At 41.5% G+C, this 21,375-nt stretch overlaps 1 protein-coding gene across 1 annotated transcript in view; it reads right to left on the bottom strand.

Annotated features, from left to right (window-relative positions):
* Positions 1–917: 917 nt before the first annotated feature.
* Positions 918–21,375, bottom strand: part of LOC112116903 (opsin-5-like) — a 35,389-nt gene continuing 14,931 nt past the window's right edge. The window contains exon 5 of the mRNA XM_029913524.1: positions 918–1,568. Coding sequence (XP_029769384.1) covers positions 951–1,568 — 618 coding nt within the window. The 3' untranslated portion in view covers positions 918–950. The remainder of the gene's footprint in view (positions 1,569–21,375) is intronic.

The following is a 21,375-nucleotide window of genomic DNA, read 5'->3' on the forward strand; positions in this document are numbered from 1 at the left end:
TCATTTTCAGCTGATTATCCACCATAACCCCCCAAAATATTTTCAGAGTCACTGCTCCCCAGAATAGAGTTCTCCATCTGTAAGTATGGCCTGCATTCTTTGTTCGTAGATGAGTACATTTACATTTGGCTGTATTAAAACTCATATTGTTTGCTTGAGCCCAGCTTACCAAATTATCCAGAGTCTCACCCTTTGAGTTCTCTCTACTCCTTCTCTTCACCCCAGTTATTCCAAGGTCCTTACTAGGAAACTGGGACTATTATTTTGATATTTCTGGGTCAAATTCCTGTCAGTTACACCAGTGTAAATATGGAGTATATCTGTTTAAAAATCAACAGAGTTACTCTGATTTTACTCCAGTGTAAATTGGAGCAAAAGTTGCCTCTTTGTCTCTTCATGGTAAGGAACAAAATTATCTTTGGTACCGATATTGAAAGCAGCATACATGATTATTCTCCAGGGCTTTTTGGAAAACAGGCATTTCATACAGCATCTACCTTTTAATTTCTGTTACAGTTAGAACAACATGAGGTTGTCTTTTTAAAATTCTTATATGCATTATGCTATTTGTCTTGAGTGTACAGAATATAAAACATACAACTTTTAGAAAGAATAACAATGCCTTAGAGAAATGTTCACAGAGTACCCAGGGGTCTGTTTCCTTGAAAACAAAGTAAACAAGAGCTCTGAAACTCGAAGTGGGAAGAAGATTAATTGCAATAGTACTGTTTGAATACAGTTAGCACAAGATACTTACTGAAGTCTGCATTGTGAGAGCCAAACATCCTTTTTAACAAGTTCATGCTCCATTAGGCATTCTATCAAAGGACACGGGAGGGAACCAGGAAAACTGTATAGAAAATGGGCAGTGGGTGGGCTGTTTAGACAAGGTTACATTCAGAAGTCTGGTACCATTACTTTATTGTTTCTTAAATGAAACCCTCCAGACTCTAAAGATTTGCAAATCTGCTGTGTGCAGGTATTGTTTCCAAGGTGATTTCAAAGTTATCATTTTGAGTGTTTTTTTCTCCTTGGACAACCACCTTTACAGATTTCTTGGCATCCTGCTTCCGTTTTGCTTGAAGACTACTCTCCAAAGACACACTTTCTTGGGGAGTATATTCCATAGTGCTTAACCTCTCCTGGCAGCATTTTGGATAGTTCTTAAAGCATTCAAAAGTATCATTGCACTTTTCACAAGGGAAGTAAGAACATCCTTCCACAGTCTGCACTGAGTTACAGCTGGACTCATTTCTCCCTTTAAATGATTTCAGGCCGATTTCCAGAACTGACCTGTAACTGCAACTCTGTAGGGCCTTGAGGCAAAAACAAGTCCTGATGCATAATTGCTGGAGAACTCCAAAATCTTTGGCAAGGGTGCTTCGGAAATTGGGCTTCAGAAGAAGATAGGTAACTGGATTGTAGAGTGTTGAGGACTTTGCAAAGACAGCTGGCACAGCAAAGGCTAGTGGAGGAATCCCTTCTATGGATCCAAAAGCTGCCCACATGGCTATGATGGCATAGGGGCTCCAGGCAGCAAAAAATCCAATGCATACAGCAATGCTCATCTTGCAATGGAAGGAAAGAGGAAAGAAGTGGTGTTAGCTAAAACAGCATATGTGAGAAACATACTTCCAAACTAGTGTGGGCATAAGACATTATCATGACTAATGCATCTGCTGAAGTGTCTCTCTATGGCTTCCTCACTTTTCATCTTGTCTACTCTGTACATAGCTATTCTGTACTTGGATAATTGTTTCAGATAAGAAGCATACCAGGCTCCATTGTATCTGGAGCTTTTTGAGGACAGCTCTAGCATCTTAATCCTATCTGTTTCTCATGTCAGAGAAGGGCAAACATTGCCCTTGTAAAAACCTGAGGAAAAATGCAAAATCAGAGGAAATTCTCTTCTGACCATCAACAATAGACTTTTCTATTTCCTAGCCCAAATAATTGGTTTATATTGACTTTACTGTGTGCAGCATTCCTTTAGAGATAGAGTTAAAGGAAAGAAGTTAAACTAAACTCTAATAAATCTATAAAACTTAATCTGTGGTGACTCATCTCATCACCAGTATCCAGAATAAAGAATTCTATGGGAGTTGCACACAGGCAACTGATGGATTAGTCAGGCCACTGGTTTTTAAAAACAGTTTTTAAAAAATACATTTAAATATTTTTAAAGCAGTTAAAATATTTAAACCAGCAGCTGACTCGAATGAATGAATTCATTTGAACTGCTGTTGCACAGCTGATTGATGAAGTTTTGATAGCTGCTTTTAAAAAACATTGGTTAAAACCCACCATTTAAAGAAGTGTATATGTATAAAGCAAAAATATGAGAGTAAATACCAGAATTGGAATACAAACACCAAAAGCCAGAAATCCCAGATATATTGTAAACTTTCATTCACACAGAGAGACCATAATCTACTATGAACCATTCTGAGCATCATTCAGAAATAAACTGTACTGAATACTTAAAAGATATATACAGACAAGAGTACTCTCAGATAAGTGTCAGATTTCTGAACGAGTTGCATGAGCTTTGAATTGGTCAAGAGTTGCAATTTCAAAATGAGAAATGATGAAGAAAATCCATTTCACCTAAAGCACGGTCAAGTCAAGGTGTGTTTTGGCAATGAATGCACTCATGTTTCCAAAAGCCTATTGTGCTCTGTGCCTGTATTTTAGAACTACAAAGAGCTGGTAACTAGCTCATCTGGCTTTAAAATTCAACCATTCCCCCAGGCAGGCTCAGGCTACAAACTCTCATCTGCCAAAAGCATGTTTATATACACAAGTTCCATTGGTTTATGTAAGGGCGATTCTGAGAAAGGCCTTCTGAGCCCAGAATAAAACCAACACGTGTACAAGCTGTGCAGTACAATCTATTTTAAAACATGCGTCTCTCTCCCAAGATTTTAATTAGTCTCGCCCTAAATTTGCAAATGTCAGGAACTGCAGGATAATTAAGTACAACATCCTCGGGAGAAAAATCAGTCCAAAAGACACTAAGCATTAGAAATGGAGATGTAAAACAAAAACTGAGGGACCTAGTCAAAACAATATCCTTTAAGTCAAAGATGAAATTAAAATCCTGAAAAACTCAGCGTGGAGGCTTACCACGGGATAACAGAACCACAAGAGGCATGCATCCTTAAAACAATAAAGAACTTAGAAAAGCAGAGGAAAATACTACAGTTAAATTGCACAGTTTAACAGCAATTAACACACTACTGGAAGGCTGTCAGCTCCTACAGTGATAAGGGTAATACAAGATTCTGAATAGGTCATTCCAGCCAACCCTTTTCAAAAAATGGAAATCCAACCCAGTGAAACTAAAAAAGGAGCATAAATTATGGAGGTTGTAGCTCAGTGGTTTGAGCATTTAAACCCAGGGTTGTGAGTTCAATCCTTGAGGGGGCCATTTAGGGATTTCGGGCAAAAATCTGTCTGGGGATTGGTCCTGCTCTGAGCGGGGGGTTGGATTAGATGACCTCCTGAGGTCCCTTGCAACCCTGATATTCTATGATTCTTTCCTTAAATTGAATTGATAGTTCTGTGTTAAATCACAGTGTCCCTGGTGAATATTAGGTATATAAGCAACGTAAGACTATAATGCAAGGCCTACAGGCTAAGGCCTGTAAGATTTCAGCTTAGCCATAGTAGGCCTCAGGCCTAAGGAGGGTGCCATGGTTTAACACAGCACTACCATTTAATTTAAGGAAAGGCTACAATGTTAAAATTTAATTAGGACTAAGAGAAAATTTGAAGAGCAAATAGCCAAAGACAAAAACAAATAGCAAGAAATTATTTAAGTATATCAGGACCAGGGTTTATAGGGCACAATGAAGGAGAATAAGGACATTGCAGAGAAGCTGAATTATTTGATTGCATCAGTCCTCACAGCAGAGAATGCTGGAGACATACTTGCCTTAGACCTGCTCTTTTCGGCAATAGAGGAGGTGCGTTCAAAAACTGAGGTGTTAAAAGAGTTGGTCCTGGAGCAAATTCATACATTTAGAGATTTATAGATTCCACAGGCAGAAGGAACGATTGTAATCATCTAGTCTGACTTCATGTATAAGACAGGCCATAGAGCTTCTCCAAAATAATTCTTTTAGCAAAACATCCAATCTTGATTTTAAAATGATCAGTGTTGAAGAATCCACCACAACCCTTGCTAAATTGTTCCAAAAAATTGAAGAGCAATGAGTCATGAGGACTAGATGGAACTCATCCAAGCATTCTGAAGGATTTTAAGAATGAATAAAAATATGCAAGCTTTCATTAAAATCAGCCACTACTGGAGGATTGTGTGGTATCAAATGTCATACCCATATCTATTTTTTTAAATGGTAGTATGCATGATCCTTAGAATTACAGATCAATGAGTCTTTAAACTGGTTGAAAAGATAGCTAACCACAGAATTATAAAACATGTAGATGAACATAGAGTCTATGAATAACTCAAACTTCAAGGCCAGACGAGACTATCATGATCATCTGGTCTGATCTTCTGCACACCACATAACCTCACCCACCCACTCCTGTAATAGACCCATAGCCTCTGGCTGAGTTACTGAAGTCCTCAAATTTAAATACTTCAAGTTACCAAAAAAGAATCTACCAAATTACACTAGTTTAAACCCACAAGTGACCCATGCCCCATGCTGCAGAGGAAGGTGAAAAACTCTCAAGGTTTCTGCCAATCTGATCTGAGGGAAAATTCCTTCTTGACCCCAAATATGGTATTCAGTTTAATCCTGAGCACATACACAAGAACCACCAGTCAGACACCTGGGAAAGAATTATCTGTAGTGACTCAGAATCCTTCCCATCTAGTGTCCCATCACCAGCTCTTGAAAGTGATTGACAATGAGCCAAGAACAAAGGTTTTGTAATGGAAAAATCATATATCACTAACTATTAAAATTATTTGATCAAGTCAAAAAAATTGTGAAAGCCGGATGTCAGAGATCTGTCCCCCCATTGGATGCTTCACAAAAAGTGCAGACACACAAGTCCAATCCTTCCATCAGAAGCATTTGATGTCAGCTTAGCAATGACTGGCTCTCAGCCGACCAGCCAAGGCCTTCTGACTATTTCTCCCCATTTCAAAATCCCAGGTGAAACAGACAAATAATCCAAAATTAGCAAGAGAGATTAAACAAAAGGGTGAAGAAGAAGAAGAAGAAAAGCCTATAGTCAGTTCTAGCCAAGATATTTGGCCTCTCTTTTTTTAGAGGGGCCCTGGATGGGTTATAGTCCACTCCAAAGTTCTTTGGGTCTCCAGCACAAGTATTAGGATACAATCTCTTCCCCCTTTTTACCACAGGGGATCTGTCTTCACTTTCTGTGAGGGCAGAGTCTCTGCTAGGTCCCAGGCTCTTCCAGCTGCTTTCCTAGGGCTCCCTTCAACAACCTGCTCTCTTTCCAGGGCTGCCCACTACTGAATGGAGTTTCCTCCTTTTAAATGCCTTCTCCATTCCTGACATGACAGGCAGGTGCAGCAGGGTGGGGCTACTCCAGCCCAAAGTAGCTCCTGAACCCCGTCCATGTCAATGCAGGATTTACACACCCTGTCACAAAGGGGAACTGGGTGATACATGGACTTTTCAAAAAGACTTTTGACAAAGAGACTATTGAAAAAAGGTCATTGTGGGGTGAGATTGGATTGTAATGGATTAGAAACTGGCAGAGACAGACAACACAAAGAGCAGGAATAAATGGTCATGGTAAGAGATTAACAGTGGACTGTCTACATTTCCATACTAGAATTGGTGATATTTAGAACATTCATAAATGATCTGAAAAAAATGGAATTAAACAATGAAGTGGCAACAGGTGCAGGTGGTAACAAAATTAATCAAGACTCAGCGGGATCCAACCGGACTAGACGAATTGGCATCAAGGTAGCAGATGTGAATTATTTTGCATTTGTCAAAAATGAACTACATTTGGAGAAATAATCTGAACTACTCATACTGAAAAACAAATATTGCAGTGTTCTCAATCAGCTGTAACCACTCAGAGGAAAGATCTAAGTGTCATTGGGTGCCAGCTCAATGTAATGCACTGTTTGCATTGGTGCAAAATAGTACTAGCATCAATGTGACCTGGGCAAATTGCAACAGTGCAAGCCCCATCTAACTGCAGTGAATGTACCCTCAAGGGTTGCACTGGTGTACCTCCATTAGTGAAAATACAACGATACACCCCTCCCTCCCCAAAAAAACCCTCACCCCTCACCACCACCACATTCCAGTATAGACAGGACCAAAAAGTTGATTCAGAAGGTTACAAAAGCAGGTTACCATTTACAAGATCAAATTGTGCAAATGTTTGAGTGGCAAAGGCTGATTTCACCAAAATCTAGAGTGTAAAGGAAGCACCTTGATCATTTACTACACAAAACACTTCATTATATTATATATAAAGTGCCCCTAAAAGAATGAGGAGAGATGTTAAATTGGATTAAGCCATAGTTAATCAAGTTTTTATGCATTTAATTTTTATTTATTAGACCTTTGGATTCCCGGTGTTTGTGTCCTAAAGACACACTGATCAAATGTAGAATTGTAGGAACAATTATGACTACTCTTCAAATCAATCTATACAGTAGGGATGGATACTCTCAGCTTTATGGGCTTATCTTTTAAAGCCAGCTGTATTTGACTGGTATGTTTATTAGCATTCACAATTTTATCGGATCCCCAATATTATATTTAGTGTATAACCTTTTCTCAACCAAAAACATTTTGAATAGGATACAAGATTCTGGACTTTCACATTTGGGTTCCAAAGAAACATTTTAGGTAGTGAAAGGACAGAGCATTTGTACTTGACTAGAAAAATAGCGTTTGACCAGAATATGCTGGTTATTTAGAAATCTATGTTTCTCTTTATCCAGAAATCATCATTCAGCCTAAGTGATTTGTTAATATTTTTGTATATTCCTTTTACTCACGTATCAGCTATATACACCACAGAGAAGTGATTGTAAGTGGGTGTAACTTTCACACCAATACGGGGAGATCTGATGGGTCATCTAACCCATCCTCCCTCTCCCCCTACCCCCCCAGGATGTGATTGATTTAATTATTGTTAAACCATTCTTGATAGATGGATGTCATTTCTGGCCTTGAATATCTTCTGGTGAAGGTGATACCATCTCCCTTGGCAAATTGTGCACTCATCTATCCAATGAAAGCCTAGGCAGGACATTAAAATCAAGCAGGAACAGACTTTGTGACCTTCTGATAATCTAACTGTGGGCTTTGGGCCAACTGTTCCACACACTAAAATGAGAAAGATAATGATTTCTCTAACTTTAGACTCAGGCTGTAATTCAGCATTGCTGAAACTGCAGTAGCAGCAACTATGAGGACACTAATCCAGAATGGGTCACAGAGAAATACGACTCTGGATGAGGGACAGTTTGAAGAGGTGACTTTGAAGAACATTCATAAACTTAACAAAAAAGGTATAAATACATTTTTAGATTGATAAGATGTCCTATCTAAGTAATGAAATCATTCCATAAGGCAATAAATAACTCCCTGAGGTTTGTAAAGAGTATCCAGAACCTAAGGCCCGATCCAAAGCCCATTGGAGTCAATGGAAAGATGACTTCTACTGACTCCAGTGGCCTTTGGTTCAAACCTCTATTTACTATGGGCCCACTACTGAAGAACAAGGATTAAAAATCAAACAACATTAACAATGGTTATCTTCCAATGACTACAAGCATTTGTGGGAAATTATCACTAATTTTTATTAAATTAACACTTATCAAATCAGTGTCCCACTCTCATAGGTGTTCTACAGACATAGTAAAGACAACCCCTGCCTGCAAAAGCTTAAAAATAGTTAAAAATAAGACATAAGTAGATGAAAGAAACAAAATGTAAAACTGTATATAGTGCAGAATTATTGTATGTATTTGTACTGAGGCAGTGACTAGAAGCCCCAGCAAGAATTGAGGCCCCATTGTGCTAGCTACCATACACAGACATGATGAAATGTCAGTTCCTGCACCAAACAGTTAAGTCTCTAAGTGGTATAGTCAGGGCCGGTGCTTCCATTTAGGCGACCTAGGCGGTTGCCTAGGGCACCAGGATTTGGGGGGGGGGCATTTTGCCGCCCTTGGCGGCAATTCGGCGGCGGGGGGTCCTTCCGCACTCCGGGTCTTCGGCGGCTATTCGGCGGTGGGTCCTTCACTTGCTCTGGGACCCGCCACCGAAGTGCCCCGAAGACCGGGAGCACGGAAAGACCCCCTCGCCGCAGAATTGCCGACGATGACCGGGAGCGCAGAAGGACCACCGCCTATGGCGCCAAAAGCCCTGGCGCCGCTCCTGGGTATAGTAGCAACCTGATCTTTCCAAATGGGGTCCTAGTGCTCGCCCAGATTTAGCTAGTTATTCCTCAGTGAATGATGCAGTTTGTAAAATATATCTCACATGGCATGCTGTTAGGACTCAAAAGAATACAAATGTAAATGATAATGATTTCCTAAGTAGTGCTGGCAGAGGCAATGCATTGGTGGGGGCATGCAGGGTCATGTGCCACCCCAGATTTAACTGCTTGACTTGTATTGAGCATGCTCACACAGACTTAGCATGCTCAGTAACATCTGCTGAAGCTGCTGCCCTCACTCTGCCCTTACTTGTGCCCTCCTTCCCCAATTTTTGGCAGATACAGGTCATCTCTCAGTGCTGGAATATATTCATCCTTGCCCTGCCTGTGAGTTTGGCCACTACTGTACAGTAGGGTCTGAACAATATAGCTTGGCTTGGAGGCAGATTTAAAAAAAAAAAAAACTCTGTGCATAAATAAATCACATACGTAGGCATTTTTCTACACATTATCCCTTTCCTATCTCATCCTACAAATGATCAACATGCAAAACTCCTTTGTGTGTGTGTAAAAACAAGCACTTTTTGCACAAAAATTTTCATGGGCATAAAATTCTTCACAGAAGCTATTGCTCTAGCAAAGTTGTATGAATGCAAATGGAGGCCATGTTGAGGTTCCTGTACAGGTGTTTTAGATAAATAATGTCCAGATACCATACTGGTTAAGTAAGTATGGAGCAATATGGAGGAGAGAACAATTAAAGAGTGATAAGGGGAAGAATCAGATCATAAAAGATTTTTTGCATTGTATTTCTTGTTAGTTACTATTTTATTTTATTGTTGTTTTTGTTTCTTTGTTTTTTTAATATCAGGCACCAGAGTGGGTGTAGTTAGTACTGCACAGGAGTTTACTGGCAGAAATCTAGCGGGAAGAATAAAAGAGGATGCAGGGAACTATAGACCAGTTAGCCTGACATCAATCCCAGGCAAAATAATAGAACAGTTAATTCTCAATAAACAAAGAATTAGAGGTTAAAAATATAATGAATGTCTGTCAACATGGCTTCATGGAAGGAGGTCTTGTCAAACAAACCTGTTTTTTTTTCTTTTCTTTACTAAGAGTAGGTCTATACTTACTTCCGGGTCTGGCGGTAAGCAATCGATCTTCTGGGATCGATCCCGGAAGTGCTCGCCGTCGACGCCGGTACTCCAGCTCGGTGAGAGGAGTACGCGGCATCGACGGGGGAGCCTGCCTGCCGCGTCTGGACCCGCAGTAAGTTTGAACTAAGGTACTACGCTGAAGTTGCGTATCTTAGTTTGAAGTGGGGGGTTAGTGTGGACCAGGCCAAGATCTCGGGTCTGGTCAATGAAGACAACTATGTTAATATAGTATCTAGGGATTTCTTCAAGGCATTTGACTTAGTACCAATGACATCTTGAAAACACTTGTTAGGTATACATTAGATGAATTAAAAACTGGTTCACTGACAGATCTCAAAATGTAATTGTTAATGGGGAGACATCAATAAGCAGGGCTGTTTCTAGTGAGATCTCTCCGGGATTGGTTCTTGGTCCAATGCCAATTTTTTATCAACAATATATGATCATATAAAATCTTTGCTGGTACAGTTTGCAGATGACACAAAGATTGCTGGGTAGTAATGAGGAGGTTAGGTTATTGTTCCAGGGTGATCTGAATTGCCTGGTTATAATAGTTACTGTGCAATCCAACAAAATCCATGTTAATACAGCCAAATACAAGAGAATACATCTGGGAAGAAAGAATGAAGGCTATACCTACAGGATGGGAGATTTTCTTGGCAAGCAATGGCTCAGAAAATGATTTAGGGAGTCTCTGCCAGGACCTGCCTCCATGGTGCCCCCTTCTGGCCCAATGGACACTACTTAGACTGCTGCAGGGTTTCCATTGGTCGGTTGCCGCCTCTAATGTGTTTGGTGCAGTGGCGTTTTAGTCCTTCAACTCAGGCACACTTGAGTCCCACTCCTTCCAGGTGTTAAAGTGCAAAAATAAAGGAATCCTAAAACTCAAAATAGGGTCAATCCAAGGACACTTCAGCAGAACCCCACTCTTTTGTGCAGGGCTTGTCTTCGTGCAGCCAGTCCTTTGATCAGTCTCCATGGGCCTAGTTGTTCCATCCACCAGGAGGTTGGTCCAGGCAGCAAGTGGTCTCAGACTCTTGGCTGAAACCAGGCTTCTCTCACCAAGGGAGAAGCAAAGCTCTGTTCTCCATCCTGGTCAGCCCCAAACTGAGCTGGGCCTTCTCCATAACTCCCCTCTCCACATCTGACATCTGTTACCAGTGTAGCAGGACAGGGCCAGTTGGGTCCACAGACCCTCATTAACCTCCTCCCCACCAGTGTCATTATAGAGAACTGCCTGAACATGAGCTCTCAGTGCAATGCTGCAGCAAAGAGAGGCCAGTGTGATCCTTAGCTGTAATAAAGAGGGAATATCAAGTAGGGAAGTGGTCTTGCCTCTGTACACAGCATAGGTAAGGCCACTCCTAGAATACTCATGTCCAGTTCTGGTGTCCCCACTTCAAGAAGTATGTGGAAATGTTGGAGCGAATTCAAAGGAGGGGCTGGAAATAAAGCCTTAAAATGTGAGGCTTAAAGAGCTCAGTCTATTCAGCTTATCTAAGAGCAAGTCGAGAGGTGATCTGATCACTGTGTGTAGATATTTACACATGGAAAAGATGTCTGAGGCTTTTCAATCTTGCAGGCACAGGCATAACAAGATCCAATGGCTGGAAGTTGAGGTTAGATAAATTCAACCTTGAAATAAGACAATTTCCTAGCAGTGAGTGTAATTAAACACAGGAGCAGCTTACCAGAGGAGGGGATGATTCACCATCACTTGGAGTCTTTAGATACCTTTCTAAAGAATATGCTTTAATCTGGCTTCTGGGAAAAATTCTACAGCTTGCATAGACAGCTTGCATTGATCCCTTCTGGCCTTAGAGTCTATGTGTCTGTGAATATGAATTAAGTTTTGAAGAGGTAACTGAAGGAAAACTTTAACAGACTGCAATGAAAGCTTTGAAGGAAGGAGTATGGACTGCAGGATTAAGCTGTTATATTTCAGAGGTGTAGAGAAAAGAAAAGGAGAGACTGTTTTTCCAGCTGCACAATTAAAGTTACCTGCACATGGAAGCCCAGATCCTCAGATATTATAAAAAGGTGTAGTTCCACGGACCTCAATAGAGCTATAGGTATTTACATCATCTGAGGATCTGGTCCAGAATGGTTCAAATGACAAGTATATTCCGAGTATATAGTGAATTTAATATGTTTGGATTAGAGACACTTTAAATAAATGGTGCATTAAATCTTTTTAAATGTGAACACTTCAGCATTTTAATTAGCCCACTCAGTCAAGATATTCCTGGCTAGGGAATTTACACCAAAGGAAAGGAAATGTTACCGCACACAGAGCAAAGTCAACCTGTAGTAATCATTGCCACGTGAAATTGTCAAATCAGCTGGGGCGACTGGATAATTTTAGGACTAACAACATTTCCACAGTCTTAACAGTAAAATTTCACCTGTCCTGCAGGATTGTGCATCTGTTTTTACAAGATATCAAAATGATTCGATAGATTTCACCGTTTGGACCAGGAAAGCCCCTGCATGATAGAAGCAATTTTAAGGCTCCAGAACTGTAGCTACATCTGCTAAGATAAAGGTAATCAAAATCTCATGCTCCAGGATGTACTCAAGATAAAAGAGATGCATATTCTCTGAAATAGGAGACAGTTTCTCATACAGATCATAATGAAACATTAAATAAGAGAAAAACCCAGTAAGAGGTCTGTATCATTGGTAAAGTCTCTATGGCATTACATTCAGCAAATTAATCTATTACGAAGAGGGAGAAATAAACTGACCTCAGTCCTGTTAGAAAATAAGTATCTATTAGCTGCCTTTGAGCAATAAATGCAAACTACACAACTAATTCATAACTTCAACTTTTAGGATTATTGTGAATGTTTGTAGTATGAAAACACAGGCTTTGCAAAGCATATTTTATGCATAAAATGTATAATTGCTTCCACACATATATGAAAGATTGATGCTATGAAATAATTTAGTATCTATTATATATTAATGTTTTACACTGAGTTTCAAAAGGTAAGATCTTGAATTTTTCAAAATCTAATATTCAAATTCTTTTTATTGAATATTTGTTGCTAATTTTTGGAAGGACATTTTGAGCCAAATTTTCAATGGAAAATGCCTCAGTTTCACATGCAAAAGTGTGTATGCATTTGTGCATGCACATACTGAGCTTGTGTATGCAACCACTGTAATTGCATATCCAAAATGCAAATTGGTATCTAGACAGGTAGAAACCCATGTGTACGTTTAGTTGTAATCATGCATGCAAGTGAGCATGTACTTTTGCATGTGGCCCTTAGGATTCCACCTGTGTTAATTTAGCCATCATATTTGTAAAAAGGGAAATTAAAGGATCAAACATAAGCTCATTGGTATGTTTTATGAATCAAAATATAAAATAAAATGTTTGTCTTTCTTCTTTAAAATAGAATAGGTCTTTCAAACAACCCATTCTTCCCTCATGGAGAACTAGCAAGACCTGGAAACAAAGCCCTAGACCCTTTGTTGCAGTTGAGAAGCAATGGTGCTGTACAAATATAGCTTTCCCACCCAATCTTCCCTCCTGAGTAACAGTCCTTCCTCCACCCTCAACCCCATCACTACCACTTGTGCACACATATACAACAGGATAATTTGTAACAAACTCTACACATTGAAATTCACTACTGCTATTAATGATAATTAATGAGGAACTAGATGAAATACAAAAGAAGAGCAAGCAAGCAAGCATGAGCATTAGGAAAAGCCAACCCATATATATAAGTATACATTCTACTGGTGTAGTGCGTCATTTCAAAGTTTTATTCCACAAAATGTTCTAGCCATTCATCCTGACTAAAATGATTTTAGTTATAATCTTTAGAATCTTCAAAATCTGTTATAAAGCTTTAACTTTTTGAATCTCAATGTCTACGGTCATTAAATTATTGTCTGACTCCTCCCATTGTCTGATCCCCAGATTTCCTGCAACTGTGAAAATTTAAATCAATAAAAATCAAAAAAGAAATGCTTAAACTCATAATTTTTCAAAAGCTGTGAAAATCTAAATTGATAAAGAACAAACTGATATTGGCTGAAATTATAAAAAATACAAATTGAATTCTATTAAACTTAATAACTCTAAGAACAGATCCCCTAGGAACATCATGATTGTCACTATGCTGCACACCATAGCATTCAAGGGACCAGACAGATAAGGTAGAGGCTATTTGTACATTGTGTGTTCCCTGCACATAGTAGTTTGAGGAAGAGGAACTCCATTTAGAATTACATCAGGAACTACGCAGACATATCCAATGGTGAAATGGCTATTTTGATTCAGTAAACCAAACATTCTACCTTCTTATCGTTTTCCATTTTAAAGGGCTGTTCTCATCATCTTAACAATTTTTGAATATTATGAAAGATGGAAGTTAGCAAATCCCCAGTTAGTTTTGCTAGCTGCAGGAACTGCCATGGCCATTCTCTGCTCCCTAGACCATCGGCTCATGCCTGGACTCCCTCCCACACTTCCTGTTCCTCAAGTTGCTCTTGGAGACTTGGTGGGGAGGTGGCAGTTCTTGCCACTATCTCTGGGCTTGGGAGTGGAGTCTCCCAGCTCCCTTCCCCTACTCTCTCCTTAGGTTCAGGAAGGACACTCCTAAATCATGGTAGAAAGCTGGCTGGAAATCCTGTCCCTCCACAGACCTTACATGAAGGGTCTGAATACTGGGTTGGGAGTGCATGTCTCCACAGAGGGAGTGGTAGGGGACTTGAACCACAGACTGGGCGAGCTAGCAGTTTCATTGATGCTTTCATTGTCAGCTCATTGAGCATGGCAGAGTTCCATGCTAGCCATCGGCAAGGCATAAGCCTTCTCCTGCATCCAGCCTCCTCCATGCCCATGCTGTATGCACCCCTACGTAAACCAGGAATCACTTCATCTACCACTGAAGTGAAGCCACCTCTTAATAATAGTACATTGCGAAGCTAAAAGGTACTTTGAGTTCTACTCAATATTTCGCAAGAGCTTCTGAGCAAAGACTTTAGCACCAGCCATAAACAGTTGGAAGAATCAGGCTGTGTCTGAAGTTTTAGTCTCATTAACATGCACTTCGTGCTGTGCTTTACATAAATCACATGGCTTGCTATCATTTCTCTGTGGTACAGTGCATTTCACTCTTGTTGGCAGCTGAATTAATTCCTATTTGCAGAAAAAATGAATATTTACAATATGTATTTTAGTTTTCTCACTGTATTTCAATAACTCATTTGTTCAAGGCCTCCAGATTCCTGATGGGTGGGGGAAAAAATCTTTTCTGATGCTAACACAGGTAGAGTCTTTGAAAAGATAAGTGGATAAGGCTATATTGGAGGTAATAAATTGTATGTTCCTCTTCTCTTTCACATAATTGCTGTTGCCAGAAGTGTTTCAGGGTATTTTGCTGGGAACAGAAAGTACAAAAACAGTTCCTTCCCACAACTTGTGCAGTTCTAGGACTGCTCCAAATTGGTTAAGTGCAACTACCTTCAGTATCTAGAATACTTGGTCCAAATGCACAAGAACAGAGGCCAAAACAGTTTCATTGATTTTAAGGCCAGAAGAGACCAGAAAGATCATCTAGTCTGATCTCTTGCATAGCACAGGACAAAGAACCAATATATTGTTCAACTATAGGAAGGAGGAAAAAAGATGGTGAGCAAAAGAAATTAGCAACCAGTTTGGAAAATAAAAGCCACATATTCCCGTCTGCCTCTCCCCCTCCCACAGCACAAAGTTCCAATGAGATCCTGCTAGAGTTATATAGTTCAGAAAATTGCCTTGTGATTTCAACAGCATTACTGAGTAGGGTTACCATATCTGAACTTTCAAAAAAGAGGACACTCGGGGGGGGGGGAGAGTAGCCCCGCCCCCTAGCCACTCCCTCCCACTTCCCGCCCCCTGACAGCCCCTCCAGAACCCCCGACCCATCTAACCCTCCCTGTCCCTGACTGTCCCAACCCCTCTCCACACCCCTGCCCCCCGACAGTCCCCCCGAACTCCTGACCCATCCACCCCCGCTCCCTGTCCCCTGACTGCCCCCCCTTCTCCAACTCCCCGGCCCCCTTACCGTGCCGCTCGGCTTAGAGCAGGTGTCTGGCTCCGCACCCCAAGGAGCGCCCCACCCCGCCGAGCGGCGTGCTGAGGCTGTGGAGGAGGGGGAAAGCGGGGGAGGGGCTCTGGCTGCCGCTGCCAGCCCCGCTGCCGCGTTCCCTCACAGGTGCACAGCCCCACCCCCCAGCGCTGCCGGGTGACGTGCTAAGGCTGCAGGGGATGGGGGGAACCGGGAAGGGGCTTTGGCTGCCGAGACCCCAATGAGAGCTGTGCTCGGCCGCTTTTCGGTCGATAAATAGCCGACCGGGGGGAAATCCCGGACATTTTTAGATTTTTAGAAATTCCCCCCGGACGGCTATTTAAAGAGCGAAAAGCTGGACATGTCCGGGGAAATCTGGACATATGGTAGCCCTACTACTGAGTCTCATTTGGGGTCTGAGTCAGTCAAAGCCGATTGAAGTCAATGGGAGTATTTCCAATGGATTCACCAGCCCTTGGATCAGGCCTTTGGAGCAACGTGATATTTTCAAGTGCCTTGGTAGTATTTTGTTCACCAGCTCCTCTGAGAGTGCTTGGAGAGTCACACTGAACAGGATTCAAAGATTGGCAAAAAGCTTACTGCGGCTGAATTATGCAGAAAACACGGTATTTTTTCTGCAATTGCCATGTACTAAAAATATCGCCAAAGTATTTTTATTAATCAAAGCCAACAGCTAGCAGTCATGTCTGCTTTGTTAATCACTGATCGCTAGCTGAGGGACTTTTTTTTTTTTTAAGTGGACCCATAACACAGCACACACTTTACCAAAATAATAATCTGTCTTCCATCCTAGCCTCTCATTTACAGGGGCACTTAAGCATATTGCCTGTAACTCTAAATAGAAAGGGTGACATTGTGTAGTGTAAACATTATCTTTGATCTGTATAAATTAGCTATATTTCTTTGTGCCAGCAGCCTCTTCCCCAGACTCTTGGTGTGATATTCTCAGTGTTTAGTCATGCTAATAAGATCACTTTATGCAGCCTCAGGGCTAAAGTACATTTCAACACCCACTTGAGGATATGGATCTCCACTTAGGGCTAATGCCTGCCTTGTGTACCTTCCTCCTCAGCTCTTCTGGTGCTCCTGGTCTGTACAGTACCTGGAGTTCTTTGGAAGAGAAATTCTAGCTCACTCAGTGGGGTGGGGGCACAGCCATGGTCATACTCATCCCGCCCTCTTTTCGGCACCTAACACCCGCCGGGATATTACGGTCATGTGCACAACAGCACAAGATGATGGGGAGCCCTTTGTGCCTTTCCTCACCTTGTGCACCCACTCAGGGGCTGACTAAAAACTCAACTTTGATTTTAAAACCAAAGAGGTTTACTCCTACCCTGTGCATGCCCTGCCAATAAAAATGATCTGACTAATAGTAGCCTGTCTTCTTCTCTCTGCTATCCCTAAGCCTGTGTGAGGCTGTCACTTCCAGTTCAGCATCCAGGTTTTGAAGACAGAGAATGAATTAAAGACTTGCAGACCTCTCCAGAGCCACAGCCAAGGTCAGGTACTCAACACCAGCCAAAGAATAAAACTCTTTTGAAAGAGCTGCTGCATCGAAAGACCAATTCTTCCCCAGTGATTATGCCATCCTGGCTTCTAATCATAAGGACCCCTATATTTCAAATACAATTATCAAGAAAACAGGTTTAGGGCCAAATTCTGACCTCCGTTGCAACCATTTCTTCTATGCCAATTTGGTTGTGTGATTATAAGCGCAGCCAGATGTAGCTCCTATTCTACACCTAAAAGACAATTTGATAATCTAGCACTCACACATTAGCCAAAGCACCAACAGTCTGAAACTGATCTGTACAAGCCATCCTATTCTCAGACTAGAGAGTATCCACTCTCATGAACCTAAGTGTTTGGGTGGATTTCTAGGTTCCATTGCGGATTTAACTCAGGGGTCTCAAAGTCCCAGCCCTTGGGCCATCCGTGACCCGAGACCTCCCCACTGCGGCCCATGGAGGAGAGACGCATGCAGACACGCTGCCGGCAATGTTTGCTGCAGGCACCGCTCCCCCACAGCTCCCATTGGCTGGGGGAGAGGGACAGAGATACCATCACTAGTCGCCGGGCAGAGTCAGCCATAGAGGCAGCATCATTAGTTGCCGGGCAGAGTCAGCCACGGCTGCAGCGTCACTTTTCCACAATGAATATAAACAAGTCAAAATACTGAACACAACTAGCTGATGCACACCTTGCTGCAATCCTGAAGGTTTCAGCTGCTCAGTCACCGAGGCCAAACATCAACAAACTGACAGAACTGAAGCGTTGCCAGGTGTCTGGCAAACACTAAAAACTCTCTGGCAGGCGAAGAATTGTATAAAGTTGTATGACAGTTTTATTATTTTAAGAAATTCGAAATAAAAAATACAATATAAACGTTTTCTTTTCTGAACACCATCTTCAGTGACGTTATTGGCCCGCTGGGAGGATTTGAGGACTGGCACTGGCCCTAAGGTAAATTGAGTTTGAGACCCTTGATCTAACTTGTGACTTCCTGGCACAACAATTTATCCAGTTCTATTGTAAAAAACATTAAGAGCATGTACTGTCACTGGGAATAACATCCTCTGGGCTGATCCAGGTACAAAGATCTCAGTGAGAGAATATAAACATAATACTAGTGATCAGGCAGCTTAGTCACAGAGCTCAAGCTATTTAGCTTAACAAAGAGAAGGTTAAAGGGGACTTGGGTGCAGTCTATAAGTACCTACACAGGGAACATATATTTGATAATGCCCTCTTCAGTCTAGCAGAGAAAGTTTCAGAAGATCCAATGGCTGCAAGTTGAAGATAGACAAATTCAGACCAGAAATAAGGCATACATTTTTAATAATGAGGATAATTAGCTATCAGAACAGTTTGCTGAGGTTTGTAATGGATTCTCCAACACTGGCAATTAAAAAAAAAATCTATTCTGTCTTGATTTTAAAGACATGCTCTAGTTCAATAGGAATTATTTTGGGGAAGTTCTATGGCCTGGGATCTACAGGAGGTCAGACTTGATGATCACACTGGTCCTTTCTGGCTTTAGACTCTATGAATTGAGGACTCCCTCAGGCGTGCAGTTTATTTGGACAACTGTCCCTTCCAAAACATTTTTAAATGATGGCAACTATGTCTGTGTATCAGCTTTACTACTGCAGCAGAAGCAGTGGGCATGATGAGGAGAGAATCCAGACATTCCCCCTACATACTTTCCCTATTAAAAGAATCAATTAAAAGTGGAGGTGTCCCAAAGAATTATCACCAACAAACCCAAGTTGTCAGGCCAGCCTATGTAGCATGGGGTGACCACTAGAGTAAGAGGTCAGTAACAGGGTGGGTAGAAAGCAGGAAAATTTGCTTCATGGGCCTATCCATAAAAGGTAAGGCCAGCTCTGCTTTAGTTAGTTAGTTATTCTTTGCAAATCACAGGGAGAAATGTACTTCAGCTTCTGTCCAAAACTCCTCAGGGAAATTTCCAAAGAAGCACATGGAAAGTATTGTATAGTACAGTATGTGCACCAAAGTCCCTGAACAATTAAGTAATGGGAACAAATGGGTTCCCTTCTCACCTAAATGGAGTCTAGAAAATATCCCCTTTGGGTCTAAAAGTATTCTATTAGTTAGAGTGTTTTTAGCCAGGCTGATTCCTGGTTAATGGCTTAATCCCGCAATTACTGCACATGCCAGATTCACACGGACCTGAAGTCAAAGGAAGTTTTTAGAACTGGACCTATGATAAAAAGACATGTTCATTTTTTGACTGAGGGTGGAATTCACAAGGCTTAGATACTGCTGTGCTCAGCATTGCAGCCTGTAACTTTTAGGAACCCAGCTGCCTACTGGAATTCACTGAATTAGGGGCCCAAGCTGTCTATGTAATGCATGGGGAGAGTTAGGCGCCTGAGAACAGGATTCAAAGAAGCCAGCACACTGAGCCGGTGCCACCTAAATTAGCCAATAAAAATGCTGAGGAGTCTGGTGGGGCCAAACCCCCAAACTTCAATGGCAGTTAAGCACCTAAGTCTGGGCCTGAGGGAGGCACCAGTTTCTACATGGGATTTTCAGCCATGAACCCTCTCCTGGAGGTAGGCCTAGGCCAGGTCAGTCCTTTTTCAAGAAAAACTGAGGTGGAGATCAGGTATTAGAGGGGTAGCCGTGTTAGTCTGAATCTGTAAAAAGCAACAGAGGGTCCTGTGGCACCTTTAAGACTAACAGAAGTATTGGGAGCATAAGCTTTCGTGGGTAAGAACCTCACTTCTTCAGATGCAAGGTTCTTGAGGTGGAGATGGTGGTCTCCTTATAACGCAGTGGTCAGCGCACTCACCCAGGCTGTCTGAGACCTTGGTTCAAACCCCTCCTCTGCCCGATATGCCGCAAGGATTTGAATGTGGATCTCCTACCTCCCAAGACAGTGGCCTAGCCACTGATCTTTGGAGTATTTTGGGGCAGGGCTCTCTCTCAGTGTCTCCTGCTGAAGCCATTCTCCATGTATAAATAATTAAATAGTCCTTGGAACAGGGCAACTAGAACGCAGCTCTGACAGAAGCACCTAACTAGTGGGTGATAGAGTCATTCTAACTCTATCCCTATTTAGGCAGCTGTGCACATGCCCTGCTGCCAAAATTTAGGCATTTGGGAGATTTTAATGACAGAGATTTAGAAACCTGTATAGGGTTCTGTGAATGGCACCGAAGTGTTGGACAGAGGCACCTAAAGTGGCAGTTAAACACCTAAGTCTCCCTTGTGAATCCTACCCCGCATGTTCCCACAGAATGATCTGATTCTCATGCCATGTTTAAGAAAACTGGAAAAAAAATTAGCAGAGTTAGAATATAATAAAAGTTTTTAGGAACTGTGCTGTGTTCACATAAGAATCTAAAACCAGTCAGCCCAAAAAAGACCCCAAACCACAACCCTCCTTCATTTTTACAACTATTTGTAAAATAAAAACAAAATCAAAAGTTTGATCATTTATTTCAAAATGACCAAGTCCTGACTGTACCTCTTCCAAATCATACTTCTCCACACTGACTCCCATAACATTCTGTGGCAGCAGGTTGTCATTCCCATTTTTTCCATATATCAGCCAGCCTCATACACTTACCAGCGAGGTGAGTATTGTTGCCTCCTCCTCTGGAATCAATAAACAATACCTGGAGTCAGTAGTGGAGGGAATTCAGATTTAATTTGGCTTCTGTATTGCTTCCCTTCATGCACCATGCCAATACAACTGACATTTGGAAATTGAATGACGTCTAACTGGTAGTCACCAAGATCCCCAAATGGTTTTGAACTCCCTGCAGCAAATCACAGTGACTCAATGCATTACAAGTAAAATATTTGCTCAAAGTTGCCCAAATCCAGAGAGGCACTGGACAATTTCCCCTTTCGCTTTAATGAGAGCTGCAGGTGCTCAGCACCTCTCAGGAGTTGGTGCTGTGAGCTTGTATCCACATCTTGTTCATCTTCTTTGCAGAACGTCATTCATGCAATTTTATTTCTATCACATTTCCCATGATATTCTTGCCTCTCCCCAACACTTAAAATCATAATCAACCACAGCTTTCAAGCACGCTTCCATTGGCACATGTATACCTCTAGTTTCAAGAACTGATCTTACTCCCATTATAGTCGTGGCAAAATTTCACTTAATTCAGTGAAGACGAAAGAGACTGGCACTAAGCCAGTGCACCATTTAAGTCCAACTTAGACCATATTTTATGTGCTTAATTGGGGCTTGTGCTAGCTCTCTGTACATGAGTGAA

The sequence above is a fragment of the Terrapene carolina genome, unplaced genomic scaffold, assembly GCF_002925995.2.
Source record: "Terrapene carolina triunguis isolate 2854851 unplaced genomic scaffold, T_m_triunguis-2.0 Scaffold58, whole genome shotgun sequence".
In the NCBI taxonomy this organism is placed as follows: Eukaryota; Metazoa; Chordata; order Testudines; family Emydidae; genus Terrapene; species Terrapene triunguis.